The sequence below is a fragment of the Parasteatoda tepidariorum genome, chromosome 9, assembly GCF_043381705.1.
Source record: "Parasteatoda tepidariorum isolate YZ-2023 chromosome 9, CAS_Ptep_4.0, whole genome shotgun sequence".
NCBI lineage: Eukaryota > Metazoa > Arthropoda > Arachnida > Araneae > Theridiidae > Parasteatoda > Parasteatoda tepidariorum.
In genome coordinates this window covers 21,291,610-21,305,365 of record NC_092212.1, presented here as the reverse complement: position 1 = coordinate 21,305,365, position 13,756 = coordinate 21,291,610, and the positions used below count along the sequence as shown (strand labels likewise).

The 13,756-nt window shown below is 28.7% G+C and overlaps 1 protein-coding gene across 4 annotated transcripts in view; it reads left to right on the top strand.

Moving 5' to 3' along the window:
* Positions 1 to 13,756, top strand: part of LOC107445773 (Sequence-specific single-stranded DNA-binding protein) — a 254,058-nt gene that overhangs the window by 208,741 nt on the left and 31,561 nt on the right. For all 4 annotated transcript variants that reach the window (XM_071184737.1, XM_016060249.3, XM_016060248.3 and 1 more), the window contains one exon: positions 11,201 to 11,261. In XM_071184737.1, coding sequence (XP_071040838.1) covers positions 11,201 to 11,261 — 61 coding nt within the window. The remainder of the gene's footprint in view (positions 1 to 11,200; positions 11,262 to 13,756) is intronic.

Genomic DNA, 13,756 nt, shown 5'->3' with positions numbered 1-13,756 from the left:
CCGTTATATCCTATTAATAGTGAGAATAGTTAATTTATTAATCAGTAATTATAGTTATAATAGTAACTGACATTATTAATAGTAAAAAATCCTTACTTTTTCAAATTGTTTTTGATTTTTTATACATTTTGGTTTTTTCCTCACACAGTTTGTTCTTCGTGAATTTCGGATATAATTTACTCTTGTATATGCGTTGAAGATTGCAGCTTATTGGTTTACTATGCGTGTTTCTTGTGGTTGCGTCACTTAACAATTACTAATGAAAACATCACTATTAGCTTCTTTTTTTAGGTCATATCCCATTTTAAGCTTTAAATTTCTGTTTTTATTTCACTTTGAATATTTTGTAGGAAAAGACATTTTGATAAAAGTGAAGACGTTATCATAGTGACATTTTATCAAAGAGAATCCTTATAAATATTTTGAACTGCTTTTAATTCATCATTCGTTCTTGTCCTTCTGCTATTTTCTCTTTCTTTTCAATGGTTTTTATTTCTATTGTATTGCTTGCAATAAAAAATAATTATTGTACTTTCTTATATAGTTTTCATTTTTCTTCTACGCAGTCATATTTATACGTACACTATTCATATTTTTTGAACACATTGAATAAAATTCCGTTCAAATTTGGGGTGCAAAGTTAAACCTTAAACAATAATGCTGTGCAAAGTTAAACAGTATTATAGTGCAAATCAATCCTGTTTCAACTTTATAACTCGATTCCATGGTTCAACTTAAAACGGGAACATAGTTCAATTTATTTCCTTATTAAGACTGCGGCAAATCGCACGATATTTCGATCTAATTTTTGAGCAAATATTTTCAAAATGTATAATCATATAAAGAGGTGTTAAAAATTGTTTAGTTTATTGATATTATTATTATAAGACGTCCTCAGCATGTTAATTATTAAACAGTGGGAGAAAGATAGTATTGAATAGTGATTTGTAACAACGGAACTGCAACCCACAGGAATTTTGTTAACTATTTTGTTAATTATTAATAGGAATTAGGTAATTGTTAATTATTAATAGGAATTTTGTTAATTGCGAGATAAAACTTGGAATTGAAGAAATACATTTTTTTACATACTTTTTCGTTTAATTTATTTATTTTTGTGGCTCTAACACACACACATCCAAACGAGAAAAAAAAAAACTTTTTCAGGTTAAAAGTAACATCATCTGCAATTTTATAAAAAATAATCGTGGTAGAAATTCGCGGAATCTCTTTGCTGGGGAAGTTTGTTTTATTCTTTAGCAAAGATTGAAAAGAATGGTTCGAATTTAAAAGTCTCACGTAGTAAGTTCTCTGTTTTTTTGAAGTTCTCGGTAAGAGAAAAAGAGGGAGCACGAAGATAACATAGAGTCGTTCCATCCATCTTCTAATCGGGGACCGTCCTTACAGTTTCATCCATCCTTTCCATTGATGGTTTTTTTCTTCTTTCTTCCATTGATGGATTTTTTTTTTTTTTTTCTCCTTCTCCAATGAACTCCGGACCAAGAAATGCAAGTTTTCATGAAATCAATAGCAAGATTTTTGAAATATTTGTTATGTTGGAAAGACCTATGTTTGTTGCGTAAAAAAAAAACATAATGAAATATTGACAGACTTTAGATGTAAATACGTATGTTGAACTTTTTTAATTCTGAAAATTTGACTCAAACAGTTGGACTTATTCTTAAACATTTAAAGTTGATGTTATGGGTAAACGTAATTTATTTATTGACAAACTGTCTGAATCACGTTCAAATTTGTTGATATAAATATAAAACTGTGATATAAATGTGATAATTTATATTTTTTAAAAAAGCACTCTCGCTACAGCCAGGTATAGGCCTGGAGGTTACGACTCAGCTCCACAATTTTAATTATGTGCTTAATTCAGATCAATATAATATTAGAATTTAGTTTGCTCCTAACATTTATCTTAAAATAATGTATTTGAAATTCATGTTTCTCTTAAATGCTCAAGTAATCAATTCAATGTTTTTATCGAAAAGAAGTTGCTATTGAGTATTTATTTTAAAATATTTCCTTTTTAATATATCTAATTTAATACCTAATTCAACTCAATATTATAGTATAACTTAACGTTTAATTTTTATTTTAAATTTTTTCAAATTTCGATTGCTATATTAAAAATTTTATTTTTTCTTATGTTTAATATTACAGTAATAGAAAGGATTTTAATTTAAAATTCGTATCTTTCTTATATTCTTAAAATTGCAATAACAAGGAGAGAGGTGTTAATCTTTTTAAATATTATAATAAAACCTTAACTTCTAGTTTGTTCCGTTGTATAGATAATTTCTCGTATTCTTAAAATTATATTAAAACACTAAGATATTTATTCGGTAAGTATAATAATGAAACTTTAACTTCGAGTAAATTCTATTATATAGTTAATTTCTCATCTTACTAACATACTACACTTTACTGACATACAAGATACTTCCCATTACAGAATACTATTATTTTATACTTATTCGATTATGTATTATAATAGAGCCTTAACTTCGATTAAGTTCTGTTGTTTATATAATTTATCTTATTCTTAAAAATTCTACTAAAAAACAAGCTATTTTCCTATAAGTTATTTCACTGTATAACTTATTCGGTTAAACATTAGAATAAAAGCATAACTTCCAGTAAGTTTTGTTGTAATATTTAAGCTGTTCCCCCAAAAAGTGCTTTCAGATATTTCCTACTTGTTCTTCTTCCTCTACCGATAATTCAAACCCACTAATCACTGCATACAACGATGGGAGGAAAGGTTAATCTTATTTTCAGAAATGAATCAAACTTGTACTTCATGTTTATGTAATTCGTTATTATGTTCGTCAGTACTTATAATTTTGCTCCTTTTTTTTATTGGAGCCGGTAACTGACCCTCTAGAGGCGGTTTTCCCGGGGTTAAAATAGTCGCGACTCATATTTTCTTTTATCTTCTGTCACTCTATCAATTTTTTTCTGCCTTCTGGCTTCTTCCGCGTGTTATAAATCTTTCAACTCGCCAGTTACATTATGTAGATCAACATTTTAATTATAAGATGGAGTTAATTTAGAGATCTATTGAAAGGAAATATTATTATTTTTTTTCTTTTTGTGATTATTGCTGTTAAGTTCTTAAAAATGAATAATATATGTTGCTTTTCTTCTCTTCTTCTTTCTGGATGATTTTATATTGATGATGGTAGTTTAAATTGCATGTTTTGGTTTATTAAAACTTTGTTTTTGTATTATTATCAGGGATGCCAACTTGTTCCGGACAGCAAATATATATTTTAAAGTGGTAGTTTATCAATTGCAATTCTTGGTTTAATACATTCAATTTAGTAGATTTTTATCCACCACTATTTCTAAATAATTCGTAAGCTTATATAATTCACCGCTTTATAGTATTTTGTTCATGCTATGCCTTTTAAAAAGCAAGCAAATATAGTCAAATATTTGCAAAATTTTCTTCCTAGTTATTTACCGTTTTTTAAAATTATTTTGGCGTGTCCGGAGCAGTTGGCATCTCTGTATTATATGTAATTAATTTAGTTGAAATGTGCGTGTAACAGTAATTAAAAAAAAATCTCATTTAGATACTTTAAAAAGTTTATCTGGCTTAGATTTATGTAGAATATTATTCAGTCTTTTAATTTTGAAATTTGATTCACACATTTTAATTACGAGAGAGATAATTTAAAGATATATTTTTTATTATATAATGGGTGTTGAACAGTTGACCTAATTTTAAGTTAACGACTACTAATGTTCAACTCCGTAACCTTGTAATTTTGAACTTAATCCAGAAGACAAGGGAACTCCTGAATCAAGTATTGTGAGATATTTGCCTTCATGGAGGACTTTTTGATGGAACTAACCCGCATTTGCGTTACATAGAGAGGAAAACCACGAAATCCTCCCACGTTTAGCCTGACGGCAAGGGGACTGTAGCTCATGGTCCGTCTACCACTGACGATTCGAAACCGAAGGCGAACGCACTATTTCCTGAGATAAAATCATTTTGGAAACTTTTTCATTCTAAATTGAAGTGCGCCATACCATAATTTCATAAATAAGTTTTTTAAATATATATATAATATAATTGACATGAAATTGACATTTTTGGCGCTGTCCTTCGGGCACATGTCTCGCTTATAAACAAGTAAATGAAACGAAAAGTTATGGCTCTATAGATTTTTCTTGACAGTATATTAGATATTTTCTTAAAATTTCACAAACCGGACAATTCTCGTCATTCTAAGAGTTAAATAAATGCCAAATTTTATCGCCAAAGGAATAAGAAACGGGTGAAATAATTCCAGCTTTCGTCACGCTGTGATATCTACGAGTCTCATCACTTTTAGGAAAGAAAATAGAGTACGTTGCTAGGCAACGGGAATCTTGGACATCGCTCTCCACTTACTTAATCGAGAAATTTCCCACAGGTGCTGCAGTTATTTGTGATACAGACTTAGGTATCCTAAGCCCTCAGTATTTACTGAATACTGTTCATACGTCAAGAAAATTAGAACTTAATGCTCTTGCGAATGCTACGCAAGCCCCTGCCCTAACGTATTTTATTATTACTCGAAAAGAATTTTGGGAGCAATCTTTTAATTTCTCAGAGTCAGTTCAAAACAGTGATTTTTTTTAAAGATTTTTTTAATAAATTAAATAAAAATAATTAACTGTTATTATGTATTAGTAAATTGTGACTTGAAATCTTTATTAACTATTGCCAAAATACCATTCCAGCTATTATTACAATGGAAAAGGAAAAGAAAACTTTTTCTTATGGAAAACAGACTAAAATGCTACAAATTGCGTTTTTAAGAAGTGCTTAAAGGAGCTTTTTTCATTGGATGTTTTTAAAAAGTGCTTAATTTTCCCTTTTTCAAAATGAGATTTTTCCTTTATTATGTTGATTTTCTCTCCGAATTCTGCAAAAAGACGCAGTTCACATTGTTATTCAGCGTTTTCACAATTAATTCAACGAAAATTTATTTCGGCGCTTTGTCAGTCCGTAGCGTAAGAAAACGCCATTCGTTTCACATGATTCAAAATTTCATGGTTTTTGACAGTTGTCAAAAACAATGCCAAAAGTTTTTTTTTTTTTTTTTTGACATGATGGTTAAAACAAAGTTGTTAAACGATGGTTAAACACTGTCAACTGTCAAAAACTTTCCAACCCTGCCTAGTTATGATATTTTTAAGTGCTTAAAAATATATTTTGAGTGCTTGAAAAGTGCTTAAAAGGTGCTTATTTTTTGTTGAATAATTTGTCTGCACACCCTGTTTAAATAATAACGAACTGTTATTAGATACAGTCAATTAATTGTTTGAAACTTGAATCCGTATTTAAAATAACATGATTGTTACAAAATTAATTTATTATAATTTATTTATTTTGAGGTGCATTTTTATGCTTGATAAAGTTGCTGATTTATTTACTAAATATGAATTTATTACTTTTTTTCTAATGTAAATCCGTATAATGTTATAAAATTTACAGTCAAATAAGCTTTACCTTTGTAACAAGTATGAAAAAAAAGAAAGAAAATTGCTTTCATTAGTATAGATTACTCATCGCGTATGATTTAAATTGGTTGTATTTTAATTTGTCTCCTTAGTCTATTTTTTTATTTTTGGCTTTTTTTTTCTTTCTTTTTCTTCCTTTAAAAAAAAAAGATGCAAGGCTTTTCTTAATTCTCCTATGTATAACAGAACTCGTTTTTCTTTCCTTTTTTTTTTATTAGTCATGAAAAACAATCATTTGTATGCCTCTTTTTTTTTTTTTTTTTTACTATAATACAAAGTAGTTTTTATTTCATTAATAATTGCTATTTCCAAAACACAAAGAAATTAGAAAGAAGAACTTCGTAGTTTGTATAGACAAAAGAATTTCCCAAATCATTCTTTCGTGTTTTGAGAACTTCAAATTATGTTTTAAAAAATATTTTCTTTGATCATTCTGTCTGTTTCATTGTTAACAAAAGCTTATGCATCCCTTTGTGACTCTAAACTGAATATTTAATATACATGAATTTTACTGGAAAAAATTAACACTGGAGGTAGAACATATTTATTGTTAATTGTTAGAATTATTCCATATATATATTTCAAGATATTACTATTTTATTATAAAAATGCGTTTTTTTTTCTTTCTTTTTTTTCTTCTTTTAATCAACTACGGATTTTCCGACGTTTTTGTGAATTACCCTCATTTTACTCGGATTTCTCGTTGTTTTTTAATGGATTTTCCGTAATTTCTGAGTTTCAATTTCGACTATTAAGTTGTGAAGCTATTGAAAGGAGGAGAAAAAAAAACAAGTTATGCAGCTCTTAATGGCATTTTTCTAGTTCTCTCCTTTCCGTTTGTAAACTAACTTGAATTCGTAACTTTTTGAAATTTGAAAAATAGCAACAGTTTTTTCCAATGAACGATTGCGTATAAATTTGAAGCAATTTTTACGGTATTTTTTTTATCAAATTTGATTTATAGTTCTTATACAATTAAAAATATCGAAACTTATTGTGCTTTAAAATTTTTACTTATAGACTATTATTTAATATGCATTCTAATTTTACGAAAGAATCTACTACGGTAATATGCATCGGTTAACAAGTATAAGTACAAAATAAATAAATAAGCGATCATAACTGCAGAAAAGTATTATTTTGGGTTGGTATTCTTGGGAATACTTGACGATAACTAAAAAATAGTACATTTCATGAAAAAATCTGAATGGAAAAAAATGGATATTTATAAATTCTGAACATATCTCCTTCTTGAGAAAACTTATCTATCTTTATTCCAAATATAATATTTACTTATTATTCAAAATATATAGTTTAGCACAGCCATTATTTCAAAAGTACGTGATAAAATTAAGTGAAACAGTTCTGATGTCATAGCATAGCAAAATCAAAAAATTCAACAACAAAAAAAAAAGCATTTTCTACCGTTTTAATTTTTGAAAATGATTGGTCACCACCTTCTTAAGAATGTTTTTTGAAAGCTCTGTAGTTGCATCAAATGATGCTTTTTTTGCGGATAATATGCTCTTTTCCTAACTTAAATGACTTTGTAACTGTAACTCATAACTGTTACGCCAAGTCTAGCCTATCTTTAGCCAGCGCCCTCTATGTATTTTCTGAAAATGGCGAAACGTCAATACGGAGAAAAGCCACAGTTTTGAGAAAAAATAAAAAGCGTTTGTGGTCTAATTTTTTAATATTTAAAAACTTACTTCATTACTGCATTATTTGGGTTTATAAAAATTTGTAAAATAAGGTATTGATTTTGTTAATTTTCATGTAGATGGAAAAATGTTGCAGATTTGGCGATTTTTAAAATAATTCTTTACTTACCGTAAAGAATTAAACTTACCGTAAAGAATTAGACTAAAATTATAGCTTTGCTTCAAATTTAAGGCACTTAAACTGTGGCCATGGTTTTTCGAAAACCATGTTAGCCACCCAACGCCCAAATTTCTGCTCGTTTAAGTTGATAGAACATAAATAAAATTCAACTTCGATTTATGCAATTATGTAAATACAGATCTGACTTGACTTCTAATAAAATAGAGTTAAAAGTGTAATCATTAAATAATTGTCACCGTTTGTATTTAATTATTTTTTTTCTTTCCTTTCTACTCTGAATAATAATCTTCTGTATTGAGCTTTACATTCTATGACAGAATTTAATCTATCTGAATCGCCCTCTGCCATATTTGGATACTTTACAGCCTTTTGCTGTCAAGTTACGAAACTCCATTTCAAATTATGAGCGCGTGAGTGAAATAATTAGTTGCGTCAAATTGAGCGTTGATGCCGTAAACATTTAATTTAAGCCAATTGATTAGAGTGTTTACGACATCCGACGTTTCTCCGTGAATGCCAATAAAGGCAGAAATTATCTCCGCCTTCCCGAAGGCTAAATGCCTGACTTTATTTTTCTTCAAAAATGAATGCTATAATCGGTGCCTAAATAAATTAACCACTCAGTTTTGGGTTCATATTTTTCTTCTATATGAATGCAGTTGATAAACAATTTAACTTTGGTTTATTAAAGTGCTTTTGTCAACTCGTAATTGCAAAAAACCAGAAAAGTAATCAATTTTTTCTAACTTTTCATTACAATTGGGTACTTTTAAGAAAATCGCATATTACTCACGCACGTGACCTATGACGTCAGTGCCAGCTGATCGTTTGTAAGGGTAATGGCGTGTTAAACTTCTTCACATAAGTTAAAAAATGTTAATTTAAGTGAAGTTAACTAAATACAGCGCCGTCTCGCAAACCGCATATGTTGAAATATAATTCTTTCTCTCGTCTACATCTTTTACTTAACTTAGATTTGTTATTTATTTATGCATTTTATTTGTAACAGTGATGTATTTTTGTTTTGTGTACCTGACAACTTCGATGTTCTTAGTTAATGTTCTACATAGCTTCGTGTCATTTTTATTAACCCCTTAACGATCGGTTAATTTTCAAGAAATCGGTCATAAAAGTGCCTATTTTTTTGGCTTTTGTATTTGTATTAAGTATTTGATTAGTACTGCAACTAGTTTAAAATAACCTAACTATCTACAATTACCATAAAAATATCCTGGTACTGCCATCTGGTGTGTAAAATGAGAAATAAAATGTTTTCCGGGCAAAAGAAATTAATTAGTTTTATTCTTATTTGCTCGTTACTACTGAACACTCCAGCCCGTCAATATCACGGGAACGAGAAGTAGAGGGCGAAACCTCACCCCTTCATTTTCACGGGAGCGAGAAGGAAGGGGTTAAAGTCAGAAATATAAAGTGCAGGAATTGAAATCTTTGTGAAAGAATATAGTATGCGTCACTGAAAAGAATTGATACTTGACGGACTTGGCTTACTCGAAATAGAATGGAAAGAATAGTTGTTAACGTAAAGCAATTCAGATATTTACATCACTCATTCACTCACTCAAATGTTATAAAGATTATAATTGAACGGCGTGAGCTAGTATAGTGATAACATAATCCACAGATTTTTCTTAAGATAACATTTGTATATCAGATTAATTCCAGATCGATGGTTCACAAGTTTCCAAAATTACTGTTAGTTAACAGAACAATACATACATCTTTTTTTATTGCCTACATGAAACTTGTGGTGTTTTCAAAAGTGCTCATCTGAGTCATTTGGCTCGTCATTATATTGCCCTAGGCTTCGCATTTCTTAATTTTATTACGAATTAGCGAATTTCTTATGCCTTGTCAGAACCAGATTCCAAACGCCTCGTCTATTCAATGCATGCATTGAATTAGAAAAGTTTTATGACATCAGAAAAGAGCTAGGGGAAAAAAAGCCTAACTTAAGCACTAATTCTCATTTACTTTTTCCCCTTCCCCCGGTATTTTTCTTGCTATTTTTTTTCTTTAAAGCAAGTGCAAGTAATTAAGAAAGCACTTTTCAAAAGCCAGCAAAGCACACGTAGGCACCATTATATCTAGATCCATTAAAGAATCCCAAATTAAGTATTTTCTAACGAAACACAAAAGAAATCGTTAATTGCATTTGCTTGGAGTAGGATTTGGAAAAGGAAGAAAAAAAATTCAGAACAAGATAGGTTTTAATTTAAAATTCCCTCTTTAAGCTTTCGAAAGGGAATTATAAGAAATTGGAAAGGGGGGGGGGAAGGAAATACATATTTTATATTCATGTTCAGCTAAGTACAAAAGGGTAATGCACTTAACAGAAATGTAAAATTCTGAAGAACATGAACTGCTTAATAATTAGGAAAAATATTTTTGGTAATTGCTAATTAATGATCGATAAAATGTGTGTAAGCGTTCCTTACTTCTCTTCATTATATGCAATAATTTTTAAAAATCATCGCTGAGAGTTATCTACATTTCAAGGAAGGAAATAATATATAAGAAAGAAGTCGCTTTAATTATGAAGGTAATGAATCCAAAACGGATTAATCGCAGAATCGAAGCAAAGTGATTTAATCAGATATTTTTTTTTTCTTTCTTATTTTTCTTTAGTGTTCAATTTTTTGCTTGATATATATTGATCTGAATGACTTTAACGTTTTATAGTCGCCAGGTCGGTCAATGATCGTGATTTTCGCTACGGAATTTTTTTTGAAAGGAACTGATTTTTGCCTGGCGGGCTTTTCAACTTTGCTTCCCAGTCATCTTCCTGATGAGTGGGAAATCAGGACTTAGGTAATCAGGAAATCAGGTGAGTCATCAGGACTCGCCTAAAAATCGTAAACAAAAATTTAGCTTTTAGCAAAACAAATCGGGGATTAATGAATTTTGCTAAACCTAAAAAACCTTTAAAATTTTGAAAAAAAGAAAAAAAAAGTTCTTCAAAATTGCCTATTCTAAAGAGTTTTTTTTTTCCAAATTATTTTATAAACTTATATGTAAAATAAAAGACGGTGTTCGCCTTTATAAAAATAGCCGTTAACAAAAATTTGGTGGTTCATATATATGTTGCAATTTTCTTGATAATCCTGAACAAGAAAAGGATTTTTTTTTCTTCCGAAAATTAGAAGCTGTGGCCCGCGATGATTGTCATAAAGACGATTATCAACAGTATAAAATGAAACTTATTTCTTTTTGCATTAAGTTTATTTTATTATTATTATTTGTTACTATGAATTTGCAAAATAATACATCAATCCGACTTCGGCGACTAACTTGACTCTCTGTATGACTCGCTGTATGGCGACTCCTCATTAATTAATCACACACCGTTTTTAAATAATTAAAAAATTAGACCACAAAAGCTTTTCATTTCCTCAAAACTGTGGCTTTTCTCCATATTGACGTTTTTCGCCATTTTTAGAATAAGCATAGTCAGCACTGCTTTAGGAAAGGCTAAACATGTCCTAACAGTCATGAGTAACTGTTGCGAAGTCACAGCAGTTATGAAAATACCATATTCGTAAAAAAACCTAATTTCATATGGCGACGAACCCTTCGAAAAAACGAGATTTAATCGCTTATGGAAAAATTCTAATATTTTCTTTAAAAAAATTAAATTGCATTGTACCAATTAATAATCACAAATAAAAAACGGTATTCTGCATTTGCTTCACAAATTGGGTTTATAAGTAATCATTTATTGACAATGAAACTAAACTTATTTATAGATATATTTTTTAAAACTTACTCATTTTAATATTTTGATCGAATTTATTATTTTCAGCCTCCAGGTGGTGTTCCAGGCCAGCCTATGATTCCTAATAGTATGGACCCCACTAGGCAAGGTAAGAACTTTTTTCAATTTTATTATTCATGTTTATTCATGTATTCATCCAACTGTTAATGTTTGTTAAATTCCGTAGCGAATTTTTAAAGCCCAAAGGGGGAAAAAAAACCTCATAGTGTAGTTGAAAGGTAGTTATTTTTTTGTGTTTACTATATTCATTCTTTTCGTTAAAGGATACATTTTTTTTCTCAATTTTTGAAATTATGCTTCATTTCCTTTTGTATGAAATTTCAGTATTTTGTTTTTATAGAAAGCTAATTTAAAATAAAAACTCGATTTTTCTTATACGTGAATTCATTCATTCTACGTTTATTTATTTTATTTTTTGTTAGTTTATTTTGTATGTGTTGTCATTTCTTTTTTTTTATGCATTTTTAATTAAATTGTATATTTTAATTGCATTTATTTTTTCATTTTAAGTTAATGTTGGGGAGCAGAATATATTTTTATACGCTAATTTAATTTCGAACTTTTAAAAAGAAAAATAATATTTTGATCCTTTTGACGCGAAATTTTTATTGAACATATTCTTCTTACTTTTTTGTATTAATTTAGGTCAAAATAAATGAAAAATATTATATTTAGCATTTTAATAATTTCTAGTTATGAAATAGGGCATAAAACACCTGTGTCTTTTTCTGCGTTAAATGTAAAAATCTTCCAAACACAGATAGGGCACTTCCAAACAATAATTTATCAAAATTGCAGTTATTTATTAGATCTAAGAAAAACATATATTCATCATTTAATTTTTTTTTAATTTACAGTGTCAGTAATTGATACATTTTTAAATATAAATGGAAAATAAAGTTTTTCATGCCTTTTTTGGATTTTATATTTTAATACAAATGTAATTCCGATAATATAACTTATTTTTTAGTAACTATTAGATTGTTTTTTTTTATAATTGAAAATATATAAAAAGGGACACCGGTGTTCCATTTGCGTCAAATGATTAAATGATCAGCAGAACAATAATCTGTTGGGTATTAAGTTTTTTTTAAGGAATAAAGTTTATTTATAAAAATAAAAATTAATCTTCAATATTCAGAGAATAATTTGAAAGTTGTAGAATACTATTGAATAGAATGAGTTAGTAAGCTGAATATTATAGAATTAGTTAGTAAATAGCACAAAATTGATAAACTAAATTATGATGGATTTCTCATCAAAAATATTATTCCCTAACTTTCGTATAATTTTTTAACATTATTTGACAGTAAAATAGGTATCTAACAGTTTTAACCGATTGAGAGAAAATTGACATTAATCAGTAGAATAAATAATCTGTTGGATAACATATTTTACATTTTACAAAATAAGTTATTAAATTTTGCAAAATACTCTTACTTAATCTTACAGAAAATATCCTTGTCAAGTTTTCGTAAAACTTTAACATTAGTTGGCAACAGTCTCGAAGAAAGCTAATATTTTTTAATGATCGGCAGAACAATAAATAACCTGTTAAGTAACATGATTTATTCTATAGAATGAGTTTATAAAGTGTACAACATTCGGAAATCAGTTTATAAATGTATTTCTCATCGAAATTATAATGTAATAGTATTAACATTATTTGGCAGTATAATAGATGTCTAACAGTTTTAAAAGATTGAGAGAAAATTAACATTATTCTGTAGAATAAATAACCTGTTAGATAACAGATTTCATATTCTGCTAAATAAGTTTGTAAGTTGTTTAAAATTTGGTTTCTAATTTTTAACTTATTTCTTAACAGAAAATATCTTTGCCGAGTTTCCGTATAACTTTAACATTAGTTGGCAATAATCTTGAAAAAGGAAGTTATTGTTAGCTTCCTTCTAATCCAGTTTTGCATGAGACTGCTTATTTAATTATCCTTCTATCCTCTTTTAAAATCTCTCCCTCATCCTGTTTTCCTAGAGGTATGTAAACAGGAATAAAGAAAAGCAGAAATGCACAGATTTTTCCAGCTCCTTTAATTTAAGTAATACATACAGGATGCAAGTCCTCCTACAGTTATGAAAATATTTGTTTTGACTGCCGCTACTTCATTGTGTTTTTCCTTTAAAATTACGTTTTTTCTCCTTTTCTCTGTTTCCTTTTAAAATAAATTAAAAATGATTGTTGCGCTCAAGATGGAGATACAGAAAGGAATTTATTTGTGCTGTGTGCGTTACCTTTTATATATGTTGTTTATTCTTTTAGCTGTGCTATGTTTTTATATGCCGCCGCTGTTGGCTGTTGCCTTTTCTGTGCTCCACAGCTCATTATTTTAACATTTGCCTCTTGTTTCCTTTGGGAGATAAAAATGTTGTGATTTTTTTTTCCTCTTCTATTTTTTTCTTTTCTTTGGCGTGTAAAATTAATTCAGAAAAAAAGATTTTTGCTTGTCTAAACAAAGGTTTTCTGGATTTATGTAATCGCTTGGCTGTTGAAGGAATAACACCGCCTTTGATGCATTTTAATTATGCGGAGTGTTTTATGCATGGGTCAGAGTTATCTGAAGTAGTT